Source organism: Apium graveolens, chromosome 8 (assembly GCF_009905375.1).
Source record: "Apium graveolens cultivar Ventura chromosome 8, ASM990537v1, whole genome shotgun sequence".
Taxonomy (NCBI): Eukaryota; Viridiplantae; Streptophyta; class Magnoliopsida; order Apiales; family Apiaceae; genus Apium; species Apium graveolens.
In genome coordinates, this window is record NC_133654.1 from 265,847,358 (window position 1) to 265,872,269 (window position 24,912).

Consider the following 24,912-nt stretch of genomic DNA (forward strand, 5'->3'; position numbering starts at 1 on the left):
ATGTTAAACACTTCAGTTATCTTATTGCGCCCCGATTAAGGAATGATTAATACTTTTACTTCAAAGAAGAAATGCTTAATAGCTAACTCTATTTTTTAATATATGACGTTTGATTTTTTGACACACATATTTAGGAGGATTGAAAGAATTACTATTTTTAAGAAATTCTTTTTTTGAATAAAAATATGAGATCAAAATTTTTATTCACAAAAAAAAATTTCGAAAAAAATTATTATTAATAAACGGTCAAACCTCCTAAACATGTGTGCCAGAAAGTCAAACGTTATATATTAAAAAACAGAGGGAGTATCATTTTTATTCACCTTAAAGTACGCGTAAAATTTCAAAGAAACTTGTATTTTAGGACGAAGTCATAGATTTTGTTTTTATTTTGGAAATTGAGATGTAGAAACAATGGTACGAAGGTGCACTGAGGATAAGGTGGGACGGTGATCTGCTTTTTAATTAGTGATTTTATGGTCACTAGTATGGAGTTTGGACTTTTTATTCACATGTAAAATAGTTCAATAAATAGTTTTTTTAATAATAGTAATATCATTTGATCTTAATATGTCTTGAATTAAAAAAATGAGTTATTATTGAAATATCTTTGAATAACATGAACTTTTAATATTTTGTAAAAATTATATTGCATTTATAATTTATTTTCTTTGATATATTCTTCTTTTCTTATTGAATTAAATTAATACTTTTATTGGAATTACATTAATCTATACAATTACATTTATATCACCCATCATAATTATAGAAATCGGTCGCCCGCAAGAATTGACTCAGTTGGTTAAAGAGAAGAAAACTTTCCTCTTGGTCACGGGTTGGTCACAAGTTCGAATCCCACGGGAGGACAATTTATAATTATGCTTCCTGAGTCAGAGTCTGTCGCTTAAATGCGGTTTAACTTAGTTCACGTGGTTTGCAGTGCGCACCCGAAATGTAGCTAAAAATATTTGACTGATTAGATAAATCTCGGGTAAATTACTGACAAATATCGATAAATCATAAATTAGTACTTCAATTCATTTTTCTTAAATTTTCGAAATATGTAACTAAGGCCCCATCCTTTGAATTAAAATCATAAAGATTGGTGACGTCATTATTTGCTTTAAGTGAAAAGACAGGCACGTTCATGCATGTGGGCTGTGTGTATCAATATTCTTTTGTATCATCGATAATGGGCCGTCCTTTTCAATGGATCGGGCCACACCATTCTTCCTTTGGGGTCAGTTTTAAGTGGTCGGATATACATAGTATACTTTGATTTATTTCGTGCTTATACAATTTAGATACATTCACACGCTCACCTTTATTTTTTACGATACGAAATCTCGGGACGTAAAAGTAGCGAGGTATCAACTGTCGGATTAGGATTTGGATTATTTATGCAATGTAACGAAATTAATTTAATGTCAAATGTGTGAGCGAGTTTTTAAAATTGATGGATTTTTATTAATTTCAAATGTGTGAGTGAGTTTTTAAAATCGTTGGTAGCCTCATACTCATAGCGTAATCATATAGCTCAGGTCTTACTTCTTTTTGTTCCAAATTCTGGTTTCGATTTTCGATCAACCCGATACACAAGCCTAATTATTAAAAAAATTAAAACGGTTTGTCTAGTTTATACCCGTGGGTACATGTTAAGAAAATGTGATTGATGAGTTGTAAAAAAATTATTGATCAAAATTTTTATAAATGCAAGGGATCAATCATTAGTAACGAGAGCTCTGCACCGCACTGCTCTTAGCATCTCTCCCCGAGGACATATTAGAAAAATCCAATCTTAAATTGAATGGATTAGGGTCTTGGGATGGCCCGATATGAATTGGGGATTGGATTTTAGATGGCCTGGCTCACAAAAGCCCAAACAGCCCAATTGTACATTGACAGGAAAGCATAAGAGCGGCCTATCAAATGTTGCACAAGCCCCATCATAATTTTGGTTTTTAAACACATTCTAAAAAGCTCAATGAACCATAAAAAAAAAAGGTTTCCCGTTTTGGCAAAAATGTGATGTTATGATTCTCCGCATCAAACAATTGCTGAACAAAAAGGCTACCATTGAGTAATCAAAAATAAAGAAATTCTGATTTTGTAACGACTCATACCTGGTTGATAAAAATGAAGAAATTTCGATTCCGTAGACTCACTACCTGGCTGATCAAAAATGAAGAAATTTCGATTTCATAATAACTCATCACGATCCCATAACGGCTTTCCGATCCCATAACGGCTTTCCGATCCCATAACGACTCACTACGACTATATGCATGTTTATATGGTAATTAGTAATTACAATCTTCTTTAGAGTAAAGTTATATGGAGATCAGACTTTTGTTGGAGAACACGGAGACCACTTATGTTCTACAACTAAAATTTTGCATAAAAATATTGTAAAATGTATTATTTTGTGAATTATGTTCTACAAAGATCATTATTTAATTCAAAATCTTGAATATCATACATATACTGCACGTAAAACATTACAAAATGTTTTATTCCACGGAACATGTTTAGTTTGCAGAACATTTGTTCAAATTGAAGAACAAACACATTATACTTATTAAACTTAAATGGTCTTCAACAATTTTAATGAATTAGTGATATTCGTGAAAGATAATTCACAAAATAATATATTTCACAGTATTTTGATTACAAAATATAGGTGGTCTCCGAGGTCTCCATTAAAAATCTGGTCTTCGTAGAACTTTTCTCTCTTCTTTAATATGGGAATTCTTAGGGGGTGTATTCATTTCAGATTTTATAGGATTGTTAATAATTTATGAATTTTAAAAGATTTTCGTTGATTTCAATTCTTCGTGGATTTTGATGGAGTTCATCCAAAATCTTGTAGAGTCTTGCAGATTTTGTGGAGTTTTTTAGAAATCCATCAAAATCTCATGTATTTTGAAGAGATTTCAAGATATAAAAATGTAATAGCAAATCCATCAAAATCCACAACTTTTTTAAATAAAAGAAAATCCATGGACTGTTGAATACCATCAGATTTTGATGTATTTTTTAAAATCCAAATTGAATACCAACAAATTTTGATTGACTTTTTAAATTCTAAATTGAATACACTCAGATTTTAAAAGACTTTTTCCAATTTTTGTTGAATACCTTCAGATTTTAAAGGATTATTTAAAATCCAAATTGAATACCGCATAATTTCTAAAATCCATAAAAATCCTTCAAAATCCCAATTGAATACACCCCCTTAAGTTGTCACTTGTCATTAACATTAAGAAATGAAGTGCTTCAAAAAAAAGCATACCACACTGAAAGCTTATGATTTTAATGTTATTTATCCTTGCAAATTTACTTTTATGTTCTGTTTCATGAAGAAAGATAAAAAAATCTGAACAATGTCACCATTTACTAATAATTTAATGAAACAAACTTTGGAATACATGTACCAACTATTTACAATTTTTGAGACCTTAAGCCCTAGCTTTTAGAAAGATTAAATTTGCAACTGTACAAGGCCCCTGAGCACCTACCTAAATTCTTCACAATTCTTGATATGTACAGAGATGAACAGAGTAAATGAACACTAAACACAGATCACGATGAGCATAAAGATGATCAATTAGCAGAGACTGAATTAGCGTGCGAGATCAGCTAAACTAGCAATGGTTTCTAACTGAGATCAACGTCAACCCTTTCGGGATTTGCCCTTTCAGTTTGGTTGGAAACAAGTTCAACTCCCAGCTGCCCTTTGTCACCGGCACCAAATGCAAAGAGCTTGCCAGATTCGGTGAGAGCAAATGTATGCGCATTCCAGTATATAGAATTGGTGAGGCTGATCTGCACCACCCTCTCATTCATTTGCTGAAGAGATGTTACCATCTCGGGGCTCAGAACATTTGTATGGCGGTTTCCCTGTGAGAAAACAGCCGCAGTAGGGGTCAGTAAAAATTCATGTGCAAATTGGTGAGATTACTACCGAGTTCTAATCTCCATAGACTTAAATGGAAAACTGTTAGGAAACATAATAAATAGAATAATTATTAAATCAGTTACAAATTTGAATAATTAGTGTGTGCATCAGTTACGGATTTCAAAGGGAGGATTTGGTGGGAATAATAATATTTTAGATTTAATTTAGGGATTGTGAGTTGAGGTTGAGGTTATAAATTGGGAAGCCATTTATATGTTTGAGAGGCAGGAAAAAATAAGATTGACTTATGTGTGTATGTGGAGAGTGGGTGGTCTCTCGAATATCACCTAGTTGTGTGTGTGTGTTTATCAATAAAAGAATTTCGTTTCTTTTTATATATATATCCAAAGAGCGGGCCTGGACAGGTCCTAATAGTGGTATCAGAGCACCTCTGTTCTTGGGGCAACAACACGTGCAAAACAAGTTAAAAATCGAATCGACGACTTCTAGGAAAAAATAAATTGGAAAGGCAAAATTTCTGAAGTTGGATATTAAAAAGTTTCAAAATGACATTTCTTTTCTCAAAGAAGGTATGGTTGCCATACTTACAAAAATGGACAGCTATAGTCGCAAAACTACTGGACCATCTCCGCCTGCTCGTGAAGATTCGCAAGGCTTGGAGAACAGGCCAAGAAGTCGGTCCACGAAATTGAGGAGAATCTGAATGGAATACAAGCGAATGATAGAGAGCTTAAATCAGATTTTCAAAAAATTGATTTTGGAAAATTTCAAGAAGATGAAAGGGCTCGTCAGCAACCACCAATATTGGAGGTTTTAGGGCAGACTCCGTTAAATTCTAATAGTGGCAACAACAAAGAACAAGAGACTTGTTTGTTTAATGTCTGATCGCCTCCAAACTCATCCATGGACTCTTTATCACAAATACTTGAAATAGTCATATTCGAAGGCTTAAAACTTGAAGGTGGGTCGTTGAAGGTTGAAAGTTATTTTGACAATTATTTTGAATTAGTAAACCTCTCAACGCCAACTAAGAAGGTCTGGTCGGCTGTAGTATACTTTGTACTATATTCGAGAAATGATCTTTAGTTCTTGGACTATTGCGGGGAATGTCAGCGGCCTTCTTGTAACTGGGAGGAATTTAGAAAATTATTGGCGGAGAGCCAGGGGTTCTTGATTAGAAAGAAAAGGAAAAAGAAAGAATGAAACTATTTTCTCATTTGAACCTTGAGGACAAGGTTCAAGTTTGGACGGCCGGTAATGTTAGGAAACATAATAAATAGAATAATTATTAAATCAGTTACAAATCTGAATAATTAGTGTGTGCATCAGTTATGGATTTCAAAGGGAGGATTTGGTGGGAATAATAATATTTTAGATTTAAATTAGGGATTGTGAGTTGAGGTTGAGGTTATAAATAGGGAAGCCATTTATATGTTTGAGGCAGGAAAAAATAAGATTGACTTATGTGTGTATGTGGAGAGTGGGTGGTCTCTCGAATACCACCTAGTTGTGTGTGTGTTTATCAATAAAAGAATTTTGTTTCTTTTTATATATATATCCAAAGAGCGGGCCTGGACAGGTCCTAACAAAAACCTGGTCAGCATACATGTACAATGAAAAGTTTGACACAAAAGAAATTTCCAACAAATATTGCAATGTCCATATAAAGTAAGAGTACGTAAGAGTACGTGTATCATTAACTAAACTTATACATATAGCAATCCAAGAATGCAAAGGATCATTTTAAGAACAAGATACTGTGCAATGCCTTAAGTATACATAAGATTGGCTCACGTATAGAAGGTTAAATCTATTTAGATGTCAAACTGTAAGGAGGGTTATGAGGAAAAAAACCTAGGCTTTGGCATTTTAAAGGATATTACTGATGCATGCACCCAGTTACTGACTGAAAAATAATTATTATAATAGAGAAAAATTAATTGAAAGATGGGGAATGACCTGATCATCGGCCGCTGCAGTATTATGTCCGAGACTGGATGATTCCCCACATCCAAAAGAGTATACATTGCCTTCATCAGAAACCACAAAAGTCGTGTAATCACCAGTGGCAACATGAACAGCTTTGACGCCGCTCAATGATTCGACCACCTTGGGGACTGATTCACAATCTTCATTTCCATGACCTAAGCAGCCATAGCGCCCCCAACCCCATGTGCAAACTCTTCCATCACTGCCAACTACTGCAGCATGCCAAGCACCTGCTGCAACAACTGCAGGCTGAATATTCAAAGTACGAAATTGTTCAATCAATCTAGGAAGCTTCTCATCTGTTCGAGTTCCATGTCCAAGCTTCCCTCCTAAGCCACAACCAACAGAATATACAGACCTGATATGCAAAAGGAAAAAAACACAAGAGTACATTTATAATTTGTAGATATTAAAGTATACCATAAAACAAGATGGGAAATCTATTGTCAAACATTATGCATAATCTTCAAAGATGAAAGAGATAAGCTCAATACAATGTCTACTTAAACATGTTGCAGATTACACATCAGAATGATGAATTTACATCATTTTATGTTGAAGTTAACTAAAAAATATAAACTTTTTGAAGCATCATTTCAGACTCTATATTGAAGATGCCAAGTTCAACATTTAGATACAGATTAGAAATGATTTAGATAAAAAGGAAAGGAAGCTTACATGCCACTGGGTTGACAAGCCAAAGCAAGTAGATAACAGTATCCAGCTGCAATTTGAACCACAGGTATGTTCTCTAGTGCTCCCAACAATGGGTGGGGATCCAGATCATTTGGCTCTGTTTGGTGACCAATTTTGTTTTCATTTCCCCAAGAAAAAGTATAAACCCTTCCTTCTCTTGACAAGACGGCAGTAAAGAAATTTCCAATTGCGGCTTGCACCACAAATATATTTTTCAGTGAGTCAACAAGTTGTGGGGTATTTACTACATTAATTCCCTGAGCCCCATACTCGGCTTCCCCGAAGGAGTCTTTGCCAATGGCATAGACTTGGCCAGCATCACTGATCAGCATTGTCCTTCCGGCCCCTGCAGCTGCTTGAATGATTCGAATGCCTTGAAGGGATCTGCAACATTATGAATTCTCATTAGATTTATCTCAATTGAAACTTACCATCCATAACTGATTTTTAAAGGGTTAAATATCAAAGTGGTCACTCAACTGAACGCCATATATCAGTTTAATCATCAAGGTTAACGGGGTATCATTTGAATCACTAAAGTCATAATAAATATCATACATATACCTCAAAATATGTGCTCGAGAATTAAAATTTATTTTATGGAGTTCTATATATTTTGCTTGAATCCTATTACAACAAAATGAAAATGTATGAATTCTAGTATTTTCTATAATATAATAAGATTTTTTAAAATTTATCTACTATTTATTTTTAATTTTGTAGTCATTTGCTTTATTTAAATAAAAATAATTAGTAGATAAAATTTTAAAAATCTCAAAAAATCATCTAAAATACTATGAATTCATAACTTTTCATTTGGTTGTAATAAGATTTAAAAAAAAAGTTTAGAACTCCATAAAATAAATTTTAATTCTCGAGCACATATTTTGAAGTATTTGTTTGATATTTATTATTACTTTAGTGATCCAAATGATATCCCGTTAAGTTTGATGATTAAACTGATATATGAACTTCAGTTGAGTGACCACTTTGATATTTAACCCGATTTTTAAAAGCAAGAATTTAATTACAGAAACATTATGATCAGAGTCAAGACCTGATTGGGCGTGGCCTCCAATCCTCTTCCATGGTTCCATGTCCAAGCTGTCCAGAGCTATTAGAACCAAACGAGTACACAGTTCCTTTTGACGTCACAGCTATACTATGACCAGGCCCTGCTATTGCTTGTGATTTTTCTCTTCTGGTGCAAGCTTCACCAGCAATGAAGAACCTTAGGACAAGTTTCCAGGAGCCCCCGCATTTTTGTTTTAGTTCTTGGCGCTCATCTTCTGACATGGGTTTAAATATCGCCCTCTTATGACACATGTCTAGAGCCGCAAGCTCCGCTAAGGACAGTTCATTGTCAGGGGCAAAGTCTGCAGGCTGCCTGAAGAAGGAACATGTCGCCTGCAATACAATATTCAAGTCCAATCAGCAGCATTATCAATTCTAGTCAACAAAAAGATATAGAGTACTTGATTAAAAAGGAAGAGGGTTCTTGCCTCTAATTTCGCAAGATCTTGAGGATCTAAATTACATCCGGTAAGTACATGAAGCACAATGGAGGGGTTTGCAGATAGCGGGAATTCTCCAGGAGTAGCATCTCCAAAGCAATGACGTTGCTGTCGTTGAAATGACCGCGGGGAAGAAGTAACAAGTGCATTAACTGACTGATCAGGAATCTTGCGGTATTGATAAGTATCCGTTCCACTTGTAGTGGCATCCATGGGCACTGCTTAAAGACTGCAGTGCCCGAATTAGTCAAAGGAGAAGATCTTAACTGCTGAAACTCTTAAACGTGAAGATATTACGACTACTTTACCTTTCCTGATTCATTTAGCAATAGTTAGAGTTAGAGAATACAATACATTTGTCATCAAAATAAATGCTGCTGAAAATCCTATAAAATTATGTACCTAGAATTATCAGCAGATCATATGATTTCGAGCATCAAACCTACAAACACAAAAATATGAACAATGTGATGATAAATATGATTTGAAGTAAACAAAATTACTCGACTATACAACAATATTAGCAAAACCAAGTCAAAATGCATTAAAATGATCAAATATCAATATCACAGAAAAGCATAACAATCAATGTACGCAAAACGTTACGATCAGATCATGCTCTATGTTGCTTCAAAGAACAGATACCAGACTTGACAAATGAAAATGAAAAAACAATTTACATCATCAAGTAAATAGAAAGTCAATCACACACATGATCAAACAAGAAAACCAAAACAGAAGTAAAACCATGCCAAGTAGAATACTAATTCCACAAGAAAGAATATCCACAATCAAAAAGAAAAGAATTTCAAGGCCAAAAGTTACTTTCCACATGTATGATCAATTGCATAAACACATAAAAATCTAATCTTTAATGATCAATTCACACAAATATCAACAGATAATTACAAGCAAACCAAAACAACATGGATCAAATATATCTGATCATTTTCATGTCAAAAAGACCATAAAAATCCAATCTTTATATCATCAACAAGAACCACCATAATATCCACTAAAAAACTTCAATTCATCAAGTAAAACAATAGAAACAAGTAAAACACATACAAAACTATCATCAAGAATTCATAAAATCAAAAGGGTAACTTTAAAATCTGCACATTATGATCATCATGGATCATATCATAAATAACAAGAAACCAATATTACATGTGAAAAAAACCAAGATTCTTGAAAACCCATGTAAAAAACTTGATCAAAAGTCTATAAATTCTGCAAGAACTGAAAGATAATCAAGAAGGGCTGTTGTTAAATAAGATTATTAGATGAAAAAGATGTGAACTTTAGAGAATTTAGAGAGAAATATATTGATGGGCAAGGAAGAAATGAATGAATATAGAGAAAGATGAAAGAAAGTCTCAAATTTAATTTTATTGAGATGATAAAAATTTGTATGTATAGGTTGTGTTGTGTATGTAATATATATGTAAAGCTTTATTTTCTCAATCGGATGGCTCTCTTCTATACGTTTTGTGAAGTGGACGAGAAAGAGATGAGTTGTCTCTCTATCCTCGCACACATCTGCACACACAAATTTAATTATTTTTTATTTATTTTATTTTTTATTTTATTGTCATGATTATTGATTGTCATTTTTGTGTACATACAAATTTGTGAATGTATTATTTTAACTTTTATTTTGGACTTTTATAAGGAGTAATTTATAAGTTAAAAGATACCGACCTATAAACCGATTACACGGATTGATTATAATATTTATTATTTTTTATTATATAAAACTAAATTATAGTAAAAGATAATGAATAAGTATCATTGAAATTCATGACAAAGTTAATAATTTAATATATTTCCATTTCATTTCACCATATTCAATTTAGTTTAAGAGAAAATACGTTAATTAAGTCATCGATTTCCATTTTATAAAGAGGAATATTAGTTAATCGATCTATCAGAAAGCAAAATAAATATATCGTTAATAATTATAGTCAAAACAACATCAATTCACGAAATATATAACATGCACGTGAATTGCACGGGTTATAGAGTTAGTGTGTATAAACACATACAATATATATATTTTTAGCTTCAGATTATTTTACCTAAATACCCCTCCATTTTAAACTTTTTAATTAAGTTAACTCAGGAAATTTAACTGAACTCACGGCATACACGATTTTGAAAGACGGAAAGAAAATTCAGCGACCGTTTTGTTAATTCAAAAATTCGATCAATTTCTTTTAAAAATGCGTTTAAATTTTAGTCACACTACTCTAATTTACTCTAATAAATTTAGTTAAATTAGAGCACGGTCGATATAGATAAACCATATATTTGTCATTAAAATAGCGTGTTTGTTCACACAAAAACTTGAATTTATTTGTAACAAATAATATATTATAAAAGAAATATTATTTATATTTGTACTGTGTGCAATGCATATATAATATGAAAAGTGACAACCATTAAAATATTCACACATGACAAGAAAAGTAAGCGGTAATTTTAAATAAGTATAAATTTGACCAATTAACTTGTAATTTGATCTAGAAAATATTCGAATATCCGAATCCACAACCTTACATGACTTGTATAAAATTTTAGACATTTTTCCGATCAATAAAATCCCCATTGAAATATTTTATAAATATCTGATCGACCGATCTCATACCATTACAGCTTACATAAAATTATATATATTTTTACTGATCGACAAAATTCTTCTATCCAAAATTATTCAATTAAATATTCACAAATTATCGGATGCGGATCTAAAGGAAAGCGGACTGCTCAGTCCCCGTTGTGTGAAAATTTGTAGCCAAAAATTGCGGGACATATTTTTTAATTATGCATTACATGAATAAATCGTTAATGAAATATGCAAAACAAAATTACAATTAAGCTAATCACTTGAAGGAAATAATGTTGCGCAATTAGGAACAATAATACACTTGTCGAGCCTATGAAATTCAATATAGGTGATTGAGGATGTGGACATCAAGTCGTCTTCTCCAAACCATTATTATAAGCTAGTTTAGTCTTAGTTAAATAATACTGGACGTAAGTTTTGTTTTGCTTTGAAATTAATTATTGCTTCCTCTACTTTAATGTGCCGGTTTATCATTCATATCAATTTATCTGTCTTATTTAACTTTTGATGGTCAGATTGATTCAATTTTGACCATAAATATAAATTCATTATTTTATTAATTTGAAAAATTGAAAAATACGATTGAACATACTTTCTAATGATATAATTTTTATAAATATTTTCGATAATGTACTATGTGTAATTTTCATTCAAAACTGAGTCAATTTAACTGTAAAAAGTTAAACATGACAGATAAATTGAGGCGGAGTGAATCTATTACTATAATACCTGGAATGAGGTATAATTTGGTTCATCGGTTATTCTCTAATTTCGGTTATTAAAATAATAAATAAATAGTGTTATATATACGTTAAACTACTAAATTATTAAACTACTAAACATAGTTTACTTATCTTACCAAACTACTATCACAATTTATCCTATTATTAAAAAATAAATTAATCGTATTATATATCCGCTAAACTACTAAATTATTAAACTAACAGAAATAGTCTACTTATCTTACTAAACTACGACCACGGGTTATCCTATAATATTAATTATAAATTTATAATTATTATATATTTATATAAATATTTTAAAATTATAATATGATAGAATAAATAAATTTTTTAAATATTAGTGGGAACTGTGCATCGCACGAGATTTAAGTTAGTATTACATAGATTTAGAAAGGGTTTTTCTATTATACACATTTTAAACGCGTACTTTAATAAGTTTAGTTCGTTTTGATCAGTGGAGTTTTCGTACACGGGTCCATTAATATTAATAAATAGGAGTCCATAAAATTAGTAATTTTCTAAAATCGGATCGAAGAAATAATGAGATCGGCCAAGTGAAATGATGATAAATATTAGTCTTTTTTCATGCTAATAAATCTTAGGCTATGATGAGATATATGCTCTGTTAAGAGTATAATTATGATGAGAAATGAAGGTGCTTAAGGTTTCTTAAGTTTGCTTGTTTCCTAGCTACTCAACCATGGCAAATAAGAGGATTTTTTTGTCTCTAATTGTACACTACACCATAATAGCTGGGGCACTTGTGCAGGACTCCCTCTTCTTTTACAGGGGCGCCTCACTCCTTTGTCACTGCCTCCTTTACGGGATGTCGAGAATTGGCCTTTCGTTTTTAACCATATTATGGAGCTGTTCGATCATGCCCTTTCGTTTTTTACCATATTACGGAGCTGTTCGATCATGATCGAACATGACGAGTACATGTTGATAGGAGGTGCCCTTTTCATTTTTTCACCGTATTATGGAGCTATCGACTATGATCGAACATGACGAATACATGTTAGATAGATATCTTGTATCTTTACGGGATATCGAAGATTCAAACCCTTTCAAAACCAAGATAAGCTAGGCCCGAAAAGGATTTTATACTCTTTAACACTCCCCCTCAATCGTACGATAATTTTCGCTACGATTGACAACGACAATCACAACCAATAACAAATATTTAAATTAAATGCATGGGGTGGGAGGACTCGAACCCGAGTCCCTCCCTAAAATGATACCATGTTAAGTAATCATGTTAAGTAATCAGTTGCACTAAAATCTTAACATGATAGAGGAAAGCCCGAACATGATCTTATACTCTTTAACAAAAAGAATACAAATGTCCATTGATGATAATTTTGACAGGAGAAGTATTTAAGAAAAATTTAAGGCTCAGGGATTAAAGTTTGTCAATGATCACAAGGGCATTTATCAACCTCCACCGTGTATTATTAAGCTGTTACATTAATGTAGTAACTAGCCAGACTCTATGTACATTTACAGGTCGGCCTTTTCTATCTGTACAACATTGTTCTTGATTATATTAGGTATTCATAGTACATAAAGAAAAGCGCATCTGGGGTATCTTTAGGCAGCTTGCTAATATACAGGTAGAATCGCTGCAAGTCCTCCTTCAGAACTGTATCAGTTTCAATTATGTCGTCTCCGCTAGTGAGAACCCATAAATCTCTTGACATGACTCTTTTTATGGTACCACGACAAAAAGGACAGGCTTCCGATCTTGTGTTCCTGTGAATTTATGAAAAGTTGGAGGTAAGGCATCGAAGGTGGAAGAAATGTGCAACAAGGATGAAATGAAAGGAAGTTTACCAATCACGGTAGCAGTTAATGCACATGGAATGGCAACAATTAGGCAAAACAATTTTCGGGCAAAGCTCTAAGCATATCCCACATTCGGCCTCTCTCTCCAAATCAACATTTGATAGACTAGTTTCACCCTGCAGTCTCTCCTTGCTATTGATCTCTGTTCCAGGCTTCTCATCTTTTGCAATATCCATCTCTACCAAGTCATTATGGAGACCTTGAAGAGACGGCAATATAATGGCTGCATTAATTTCCAAAAAGAAGGCAAAAATGATTATCATTGCAGTGTCCAAACTAAATTAATATGGATAATTTAAGAATTTAAGTCGATTTGATTAATGTACTGATTGTCAATAGTGATATGCAACATACCATAGAATTCGCTGATTGTGGCCTTCCTACCACGTGCAGATACATTATGTCTGCCATCTGTGTATACCTGTAAGAAGAGATATGTTATCAGGAAATCAACAGAGCAGAAGTGAAAATCAATTGCAACAGGCAGTGAACATTTCAGGAAAATTTTGTACAATTGAATGTTTTGTATAATCCTATAAAAAAGAATGACAGCAAGGGCGTAAAGTTACTAATGAATGGTAATTTAGGACATTTACTTCCAATTATCTCCTTTTCGTGGCATACATATTCTATAAACGTCTCTCACGTAACAAGTTTCAATACATTAAAGTAACAGAACACTAAAAACTGACCTTATGCACAAGTATTTCAAAAAGATTTAAATATCTCGGAAGTAGACATGTGCAGGAAGAGTCGGATCCAAAATTCCTAATCGTACTTAGATTGATTAGTTCCGATTAGCGATTTTTACAGCTATGGCTGCTGGTGCATGTTTCTGTTTCACTTGATGTTAACGTGTGCACCAGGGCATGTGGAACATGTTGCGCTCGATGCAAGAGTGCGTGCCTCCTGGTACTTATGCTAACCGTGAGGCTTGCGGCAAGTGCTACACCGACATGACCACCCATGGCAACAGGCTCAAGCGCCCTTACTTACATCCATCAGACATCTTAAAACCACATGGCTAGTTAGGCCAAAGGTGGTGTGGTGTGCCTTTTAAATTCGTATATATAGTATAGGATTTAGCAGTCTTATTATCATAAGACTTTTTATGTATCGTACAAATCCAGATCTTTATATATAATCCTTTAAAAAAGAATGACAGCAAGGGCGTAAAGTTACTAATGAACGGTGATTTAAGACATTTACTTCCAATAATCTCCTTTTCGTGGCATACATATTACTCTATAGACGTCTCTCACTTTCTCTCATCTTTACACTATACATTACGTAACAAGTTCAAAACATTAAAGTAACAGAACACTAAAAACTGACCTTATGCACAACAATTTCAAAAAGATTTAAATATCTTGGAAGTAGACATGTGCAGGAAGAGTCGATCCATTGTAGCAGAAACAAAAGGAAAGGTGCCAAATTACTGTATGCCAATGTCATTTGTAGTCGAGCACCACCCTTTCCTCTTGGAATCGCAGCAGCCCTGGTATTTAAAAGTTACGGCTTAGCAACCAGGCGTCTACATTTAGCAAACTAATAGCCAAAAAGCGACTCTAGCAGTTCAATAACTGAAACTAGTTTTAATCCATCTCCGTTCCTCTAGCTTGTTTGATCTCAAACTTACTTGCAAGTTAAAATAAATATGCTCGTTATCCTCTTCAACCCATTTATTATTTAAAAGCTTAAAGATGCACACATTTTTACATTAGTCACATTCACATTAAAATTCAATATTTTTAGAGGAAAAATAAATTCATTCTGGAGTCTTATGAAATATCTAATTTTGCAAATCCAAATTGAAAGTTACGGAAGAAACAAAAAATGAAATACTCTCCACTCTTCAAATTCTTGTACAGAAACAAGTAATCACTAATCACTTCATCATTTCTACGAAAGGAATCTCAATTTCTTATTTCTTACATACTCACACTCAATAATAGGAACAGTTACTTCAAATACTTGATGAATTAAGTATACTAAATATCTTAGAACAAAGCATAGTTATAAACAAAATCATTATAAAATGAGGTACAAAAAATTAACACCTCACAAACAAAGGCAGCCTTTTAACACAGCTTTAATTCACAACAATTCCAAGATTAAACTTTTTACCCAAATTTCGAATTAGTTACACAATTATCATCAGAAGAATATTATAAAGTCAAGGAGAGAGAGAGGGAGGGGGGGAGAGAGAGAGACAGAGAGAGGGAGAGAGGGAGAGACAGAGAGAGGGAGAGAGAGAGAGAGAGAGAGAGAGAGAGAGAGAGAGAGAGAGAGATGAGCTTACAAAGCATTGGCATGCTGAATATCAGCCTCAAGAAGCTTCAAAGAGTCCTCATAAGAAGACCTTCCATAAGGGTAATACACCATATCCATCTCCTTTTCTTGATCAAAACTATGAATAAAGGTCTTATCTTTACCTTTCTTTTACACAAAAAACCCAAGAAAAATCTACAAACACTACTAAAACTAGCTTCTTGAAAACCCAATTTCAAAACCAGAAACAAAAACTCAAGAATTCACAATAAAGATAAAATCTTTTTGGTTTTTAGCATAAAGGGGTGGCTTTGAGAGTAGGAACGTTTATTGGGTTTTTGTTTTGTTGGTGAAATGAAAATTGATGAATGTCATTTTCTAATACAAGTGTGGGCTTTTATGGTGTCTTTTTAGATGCTTTATAGTTGTCATCACATTCATCATTTATTCTTTTTACCATTTTTATAAATTTAAAATTATTATTTTATTATAGCAAAAATAAACTCATTTTTTAGTAGGAAGTAGGTACATTGACATAAACATTCTCAAGAAAACTTACTCCATTTTATGTATTTTTGGTATTTAAAAGTGGAATATTGTAATATTAGAAATGCAATTATTGTTATCAGCAAAGCAATTATTAATTAATCATATTGCAAGTTTAGGTAGTAGTTGGTCTACCTTTCTATTCTCTTTTCTACTTAAATATGGGCTCAAAATATGTGTTAATATTTGAATTATTAGCCCCATAATTATACTTAAAGTATATCGTATTACGGAAAATTTCCGTAATACATTTGTAAATTTTATCAATATATTTTTATAAATACCGAAAATTTTTGATAACATATATTTTAATGATTTCTTGTTGCTTTCAAAAACAAAAAATAGCTTGTTTCCCATTTTTCCTTGATTAATATTTTCTCTGTCCCAACCATTTTTTTACAATTTGCTTTTTGGATATCGGATCCAGTTCTTTATATTTCAAAACTTACTAAAATAGTAAATGGGTCCCATGACTTTCCCATTTTCCCCCTTTTTACACTCCTTCACTCACTTTTCTTTCTCTATTTTACTATTTTATATGTATTTCTTAATTTCCATACCAAAACCAAATATAAACAATTGACTGGAGAAGGAGTAATAATTAAATGATTAAATGATCGTTTTTTGGATAATACATGTGTGGGTAATAAGACAGCTGTGCAGGATTAAACAAAATTTGTTGTATCAAGATTGAATATTTGACTTGTTCTAATTCTATATGGCTCTGATAGTTTCTTTAGCCGCACGAATCATAATATATTAATATCATACTCTCATAAAACTAATTAGTTGGAACTTGGAAGAATACTTTTTCAATGTTTAGGCCACCAGCCAATCCAGAAGAGTCTTACAATTATATGCACTAGTTTAACTTCTGTTCATATATATATATTGTTTGAGTACTTAAATTTCCGTTCGCAAGATTACTCGCGTTAAATCGAGTCAATGTCGCGTTAAACCGAGTCAATGTTAGATTATGTTTAATTTTTGAATAAATGAAACCATGTTGTTTGATTTAAGGAATTGGTCTATTATCTTAAGATGTTAGATTAAGATTTTAACTAGATTTGTATATTATATAAAAATCGGGAGGAGTCTTACACTTATAACATTAGTTTGACTTTCATACATTGGAATCGAGCGTGAGTACTTAAATTTCCGTTCCTGACTTTCATTAAATCGAAGCAATTTTCGATTATATATTTTTTTAATATTTGAAACAATCTTGTTTGATTGATGGTTGAAGAGTTGGCCCATCTAAAACTTAAAACCTGAGAAATCCTAGTACTTTATTACTTTTCATTACCCAAGTCCATTTTTTGGGTTGAAAATTTGAATTTTTTTTCCTGCAAGATTGAAAACAACTGAAAGTATAAGTTGTTGAAGTATATAGTGTTTGTGTAGTGCTTTGGTCCAGGCAAATTAGCTACAAGGGTTACAAAGATTTTAGACAACAATACAAGAAAAAGTAGTAGGAGAAGAATGTAACTGTGTTCACCAGTTATTTACTACAAAATGTTGTTAAGTACATGGATGTTCATCTTGCTGAAGGAGCTAGAGATTCATCAGATAATTCAGGGCTCTCGATGTCATCGAGAAAGCTAGTCAATAATGTTCTGCGGGATGATTCTGATTTTGAAGTTCCTGAGGTTACATTATCACTGCCTTTCTCAATCTTGATTGCATCCTGTACAGCTAGAATGATTTCTTGCATTCTTGGTCTAGAAGATGAGTGTTGTTCTACACATTGGATTGCTACTTCTGCAACCCTCCATATGGATTCGATTTTTACCTTTTCTGCTAGAGAAGGGTCTATGATGCTTATTATGTCTCCTTTTCGGATCATGGACCTTGCCTGCAGTTAAAATTTGGGTGATCAGTGATAATAACATTATGTAACTTGAGAATGTGAAGAATGTGGTTTAAATACGTGCTCAGTGTGAGAAATATCAGATCAATTTAGCGGCTTCTGCTAGCATAACAAGGCTAGTAACTTGTTGCATTATCACGAAGCTTTTAATTCATGTCGAGCATTGTGAAGAAATGGGAGAAATGGGCTTACCCAGTGAACGATGCTCCAGTCGATGCCAAAATCTTCTGCTGATACAGGTTTTCTTCCTGAGACCAGTTCTAACAGAACAACTCCGAAGCTATAAATGTCACTTTTTTCAGTTAATTGATGGTTTGCGTAGTACCTGTTTATTCATATTGAAAAATCATTATGGGCACCAAAAGGAATGGATGACAGTATGCAATCGGATGATATGGCTTACCCTGGATCAAGGTAGCCTATTGTTCCTTGAGCCACACTTGATATATGGGTTCGATCTTCTTCAGCTTGCCTTGATAGTCCAAAATCAGAAACTTTTGCCCTCATATTAATATCTAGGAGAATATTACTTGTCTTTACATCACGGTGAATGATACTCGGGTTGCATCCAGAGTGTAGGTATTCAAGGCCTGCAGATTACAGCAAGTCTGAGCAACGGTACTAGGCAGAATACTTAGTACTACATGAACAGAAGATATTTGGTACCAACCTTTAGCTGCATCTTCTGCGATTCTAAGACGAGCTAGCCAGTCTAAGTGCTTCTGGTTTGAAGAATCTGCAAGTAATTACATGTCATTTAATTTTCTTTGACTGACAGACTTTTGGCAGGTTAAAAGACGCATACCATGCATGTGATCTCTCAAAGTTCCGTTGTGCATGTATTCATAAACAAGCATGCTTTGATGTTCTTCTTCACAATATCCAATTAAAGGAACCAAGTTTCTGTGGTGGATTCGCGACAAGAGAGCAATCTGCAAGTAAGCTTCAAGAATACTTATTGCTTCTGATAACAATCACATCTTTAATAAGTTAAAACTACATTGGTTTTTTACAGATTACCAATGCATTTGATTTTTATAGCAGATGAACTAGAGAAGGTTCAATATGAAAACAAGGGGTGTAGTGATACAACATTCTCCTGTATTAGGAAGACGGTCTCTTAGTTTAGCGTTTACTGATCTCTTATGTTCGATCATGTGTTATCATCTGTACTGGTTTTCTAAATGCAGAAGTGTATGAAACTTGGAAGAAATAGCTACCTCAGTAACAAATTGTCGTGTTCCATGACTAGAAGAATCAGCCATAATTTTAACTGCAATCTCTTTTCCATCTTTCATTTTTCCATAATACACAGGTCCAAAACTTCCTTTACCAATTTGCTTAGAAAAGCTTTTAGTAGCTTCTTCTATCTCAGAAAAAGTTATATGGTATGCAACTCCTTCTTCCATTAGGTTTCCCCCTCTTGCTATTGAATATGCAGAGGACCGCTTAGTACTAGTACGCAGGCTATCACCTGGTGGACAAACCAAGTTCATATTTCAAAAACTAATGTAAGATAAGGAAAAAGAATATAGAAATGAAATGAGGAAATGCATACTTTTTCCATTGTTCTGGTAAGATCTCTTCTTCTGAAGACGACACAGAAGTAGCAAGCTTCCTATTAACAAAAGTAGAAGAACTGCTAGCACTCCAATGACAACTCCAACAATCACTCTGCGATTTCTTTTATGCTTAGCCTCATTTTTAAGCCCAGGATTGCCTTCATACCTGCAAGACAAAATGTTATTACTTCCACTGAGTAGACTGTAGGAAGAATGCCTTTATCTATTATCATATCACGATATTTTTCTCGTTTTCTGTCATAGGTACTAGGCAGGTATGCCTGTTGAAGATATACTTGTATACATGGCATAAACATACTCACTTAAGAATCACTTTCCCTTTTAGCAATGCTGAAGGGATATCTCCTGTCAGAGAATTATTACCTACATACCTGCAAATAGGATAACAAAACAGTTCAACACTTAGCATGAAAATGGCATCAATCTCTGCACAGAAACAATAAAGAAAGCCAAATTCATTAATTTAAAGGCCTTGATGATTGAATCTCTTCATACAGTTCTCTTAAGCTTGGCAAACTACCCAGATAAGATGGTAATGGACCAGTCAGTTTGTTGTTCTCTAGATGCCTGCACTTCACCAAAGTTTGCAATTGGTCATCACACATTTTGATCTTATTTGTGAAAAGTAGAGAATTGTGAGAAAATGAACTCACAGAATTTGTAGATTAATGAGGTTACTAATGTCAGGGATTGGACCCTGAAAGGAGTTCCCATCTAACCACCTACAATTGAAGTAGCAATCAGGTTGTGATTTTAGTCAGCAACATAACATATAAACATATATTCGATCTATGTTACTCGGACTCTTCATTTTACCTTCGAGTACCCGTGTCGGACACTTGACACTTGGACATGGACACTTGGACTCGGATACTTATTTTAAGCCAAAAACATGCATATTTTTTAAAATGTTTCCGAGTCCGATACTTGGACACGTGTCCATGTCGGACACTTATAGTCGAGTCCGAGTAACATAGTATTCGATTGTTCAACTGCACTTACAACTCGATTAATCCATCCATGTTATTGAGCTCAGGAGGAATATCACCTTCAACATTCTTTCCTGACAGTGCACTTTTCAAAAATTATTTTAGTATATCACATGAATGTACATTGGCTAGTCAACTATTAGTATGGCATATTTTGCAAAGATGTTAATAGAACTTTAAGCCCATGGATGTATCTGCCAGAAACACTTAGTATAAGTAATCACAGTTTAGACCTTGTAATTTAATATATCTGACATGCTGCTTCTTGGCAGCAGAGCCGTGTACGAGGGTGTGCAAGTGGTGCCGCTGCACGGGACTTTCAAATATGATGGACACATTTTTTCATAAACATGTATATATATATGATTATATGTATACTAAAGTAGGAAAAAGAATGTTTAGTTAAAAAATATAATTTTTTAATGTTGAAAATTTGTAAATGAAAAATGTTATACATTTAAATAATTTTAAATTATTATCTTAAAGAAGTCACATTAATTCTAAAAATACTAATATAAAAATCATTTATAAACAAAAATTACAATTTAAATTACATTCGATGTAAACTACTAGTTTTAATGAAAATTTTATAGTTAACTAATATGATTATGTACACTTATTTTTAATTGGTGACAATATATACATTATTATGTTATTCAAATAATGATTCAAATTTAGGTATATTATTCATCTTAAATATATCCATTTTTAATGCGTATAAGTATAAATAAGTTTTTATTTGAATATTTATTTTTTATCAATATTTTATCTTACTTATTTATAAAATATTATATTATAAGTCACATGTATAACTTATCTCTTTAAAATAAATATTTAATTTCTAAAATATAGCATAACATATTAAAATTTAAATGTATAATTATTTTTTAGTTAATTTTAATTATGTAATAAAATTACTTTTTGTACTTTAATTATTATATCTTATTTATAAACTTTAGTTTTTTATTATTTCATGTAAAAAAAATTTAGAAATTTAGTATAGATTTTGAACAGGGTACTGAAAATTTCAGGCACCGCTCTTGGCAGAAGCGTCAAATCTTCAAAATTTCTAGCATCAATCATTCATTTAATCATGGTCATGTTTATGTACTGAACTTTAAAATGATAGAGTCATATATTACATTGAGAGAATCATAAACTCACATTTTTGTAATTCTTGGTGGTATGTCAGAGCTGCAGGCCACCCATTTCCAGGGTGTGGGAAGACAAGGGTCTCCGTGATCTTCATCCACCAAATTACTGTCTTTAGACCTGGCTCGGAGAGAGTTGAGAATGTTCACTACCAGTTGAAGTTGACACTAGTTAGTTCATATAGGTAAACTTGAAACAGCTACTTTCATATTTACTTATTTGGTTTATGCTGCAGCTCTTACCATCCTGCATATCCGTCTTCCTGGCAATTTGCACATATCTGCTTATTTCAATTGCATTAAGGAGTGGTCCTCGAGAAGAATCCGGGGTCTTAACAAAGGAGAATGATAATACAAATTCAAGTGTTGCATTCATGAAGCTTGGTTCATATAAAGTGTAGCTTCCATTGGCATTCTCAGCAATATTAACGACAGCATTGTTGTAGTCGGGCATGTAAGGTTGCTCTATTCTAAATTTTCTACTTTCAGAAGTTCTCAAGTCTTCAATTTCAGCAAAGTATGCATAAGCTCGCGCATTGGCAGGGAAATCATCTAGGTTTAGTCTATAAGTAAGCCTACCTTTGGTGCCAACCACTGCAGTTTGCATTACTTTGACAGGTGGGAACTCTCTTGTGTTGGTGTTTATGTACTTTGTTGTGTTGATTTTCCTGGTACCTGGTGCCACTCCCACGAGAAAATTTTGCCTCTTTTCAAGATCAGAACTCCATATGCGGTCATAAGGATCATCAGGATACCTGAAAGAAAATCGCGGATGTAAAATTGCAGGCTAGTGTCTAATGCACAAGAATGATCACTTCATTGCCAGACAGTCCATCTTATGAATCTTATGAATTTAAGTGTGAAATATCTTCAATTGATCATTTTACATTTCAGATATTGACATGGTGACATAGTATGATAGCTTACCTAAGGGCTTCACTACTTGCAGCCCCAAAATTTACTCTTGCTGCCACTTTTAAGTAAAAATCATCCTCAAACTCTGTGGCATACATTGAAAGATTTAAAGGACGCAGCTCAAGAGTGGAAATAAATGGAGAACCTGTTGTCGCGTGACAAAGGCAGACATCAATGGAATTTGAAGGAGCCCTGATGATCATTTCCTTAACATGTACCTTTGAGGCATCCATGATATTCACATTTGACCATTTTGTTGCATCCAAATAAAGCCAGAACCTCGGATATGTGGTCTCATCTGACTTTCCATATAAAAATGTTGCTCGGACAAGGTACCTCCTCCTCTCCTCGGTTCTCAGAGTATAGCAGTACTTGTTGTCGTCAGTAGGAAAGTCTCTTCGTGTTTGATACTGTAATGAAATCACATCTGAACTCTCCACCGCGACTGATTTTCCATAACCAATAGTTCCAGTATCAGGAATCCATTGTAAGCCAGTGTCAAGGTCTGTGTAATTCTTTAAGCCTCCACAGTCTATACTAACAAACTCTGCATATTGAATTTGTCATCAGTTCTTAAAATCAGACTCTTTAATTAAAACTCAACTGTGCAGAGGTGAGGACAGAGCATACCTGAAACTTGGCACATAAGAACTGGAACTAAGCCAAGAAATAAGATGGCATAGCAAGTTAAATCCATGAAGATTAGATCAGGAGTCTGAGAACTCTAAAGTTTTCAAAGTGTCTTTAGCTTCTCAGCAAATAATAAGATTAAAATTAGTATTCAAGTGTAGGTCACGGATTCGAGATCAAGAAACATCAACTTTACCAGAATAAAAGTAAAATTGCCTATGGCTATGCCACAACATATCTCGGACATACAAGGAGCGAGAGCACGAAAGTCTTGTACACTGAATACGACATTTAGCAAACGTTCACTGTCCTTCATAACTTTCCTCCACTTTAAATTTTTTACTAGTAGATGACTGGTTGTGTTTGTGGAATGTCATGCACTGATGTTCATTCAAATTAAAGAATATGCTTTAGCAATTCATATTAATTTTTAACTTTTGGTTTCCTTTTTGTTGCTTTGGAAAAAGATATTCATTATGCTATAGTGTTGCTGATTTAGCTAAGCTAATCCTGGTACAGAATTAAAACTCGATAAATGAATACGTTATGGACTTAAAATTTTTATTCATTTAACGAGTTTATTCATTTTTCGAGATTAAAAAAACATTATTTCTATTATATTGAAATCGGAAAAATTATGAAATTATTCAATCAAATAATCATTTATCGAGGTTCTACCGTATTAACAACAACCTTTTTTTGTGGGGGCTTGATACGACTAAATTTTTTTAGTAGAAATCTTTTTTTGAGTCCCGATTTTTATTAAAAGCATAAATTTGTTTAAGCATTTTGAAATCTTTTAAAATTGTAGTTAGTATTCCAAATTAGTTAACGATATTTTACTCAAATATCGACTGTTTCGTAATCTTGATTCCGCGTTATATATTAACTAGGCTAAGGAATGGTTAAAGATGATAATATTCCTACCATGTTATATGCTTTAACTTTCTTTTGCTTTTTGTGTGTACAACCAAATCTACATAGTGTTGTTACTTTGGACCTACACGCTTTGAAAAAGTATTCAGTATGGCGTATTTTATTTAAAATGGTCCCCATGTTCATTAAAATAAATAAAATCTTTATATATCAAGTTTCAATTAAACCTCGATAAAGTAATAATGATAAAGTAATAATCTCGTTAAAATAATATTTTTTCCGGTTCCAACATAATAGGCACAGTGTATTTTTACTCCCCCTAAAATAATAAACTCAATATTTTTTCTTGGTTCCGATCGTATTACTTTAAAAAAGTTTAATTGTGTTAATGATGTTTAATTTAATTTACTAATTAATACAACTATTTAATTAGAAGGTTTCTTTTTGCAGTAGGAAGAATAGAATCCAGTAAGTTGTGTATGTGGGCCTTTTGGGTAATATAGTGCATGTTGTTATCATTGATTTAAACGGCCCATGTGTACCGTTGAAAATAAATCTGTTATCTTTAAGAACATATATTATGAAAAACAAAAATCAGAAATTTGTCTCTAGTTTTAAAGAGATTCTAATTAAATAGTATGAAAGTTGCAAAAATGTTATTGTCAGTTGATGAGTTTTCTTTCACAGAATATGTGATTTCAGCTACAATGACAAACACAGTTTTCAAATGGTATAATCATACGTCT

General features: G+C 33.0%; 3 protein-coding genes across 4 annotated transcripts; all 3 read right to left on the reverse strand.

The window, feature by feature from the left end:
- Positions 1-3,375: 3,375 nt before the first annotated feature.
- Positions 3,376-9,612, reverse strand: LOC141676987 (ultraviolet-B receptor UVR8). Its single transcript, XM_074482719.1, has 7 exons — positions 9,289-9,612; positions 8,521-8,560; positions 8,107-8,431; positions 7,662-8,011; positions 6,587-6,988; positions 5,879-6,266; positions 3,376-3,900 (listed from the first exon to the last, which is right to left on the reverse strand). The coding sequence occupies exons 3-7, from the start codon at positions 8,329-8,331 to the stop codon at positions 3,658-3,660; spliced, it is 1,608 nt and encodes a 535-aa protein (XP_074338820.1). The 5' UTR covers positions 8,332-8,431; positions 8,521-8,560; positions 9,289-9,612; the 3' UTR covers positions 3,376-3,657.
- A 3,227-nt stretch (positions 9,613-12,839) lies between these two features.
- LOC141676989 (E3 ubiquitin-protein ligase AIRP2-like) lies at positions 12,840-15,984 on the reverse strand. The gene is made up of 5 exons (XM_074482721.1): positions 15,638-15,984; positions 14,671-14,833; positions 13,690-13,756; positions 13,324-13,558; positions 12,840-13,242 (listed from the first exon to the last, which is right to left on the reverse strand). The coding sequence occupies exons 1-5, from the start codon at positions 15,724-15,726 to the stop codon at positions 13,032-13,034; spliced, it is 765 nt and encodes a 254-aa protein (XP_074338822.1). The 5' UTR covers positions 15,727-15,984; the 3' UTR covers positions 12,840-13,031.
- A 1,522-nt stretch (positions 15,985-17,506) lies between these two features.
- On the reverse strand, positions 17,507-23,636 carry LOC141677866 (putative LRR receptor-like serine/threonine-protein kinase At1g67720). 2 transcript variants are annotated; one of them, XM_074483958.1, is made up of 15 exons: positions 23,291-23,636; positions 22,673-23,207; positions 21,989-22,500; positions 21,759-21,894; positions 20,608-20,679; positions 20,259-20,327; positions 20,101-20,172; positions 19,908-19,976; positions 19,581-19,750; positions 19,243-19,496; positions 18,828-18,954; positions 18,693-18,758; positions 18,426-18,612; positions 18,215-18,347; positions 17,507-18,007 (listed from the first exon to the last, which is right to left on the reverse strand). In XM_074483958.1, the coding sequence occupies exons 1-15, from the start codon at positions 23,355-23,357 to the stop codon at positions 17,690-17,692; spliced, it is 2,787 nt and encodes a 928-aa protein (XP_074340059.1). In that variant the 5' UTR covers positions 23,358-23,636; the 3' UTR covers positions 17,507-17,689. The 2 variants fall into 2 exon arrangements, with proteins under 2 accessions (XP_074340059.1, XP_074340060.1); XM_074483959.1 differs by lacking the exon at positions 20,608-20,679.
- Between the last annotated feature and the right edge of the window lie 1,276 nt (positions 23,637-24,912).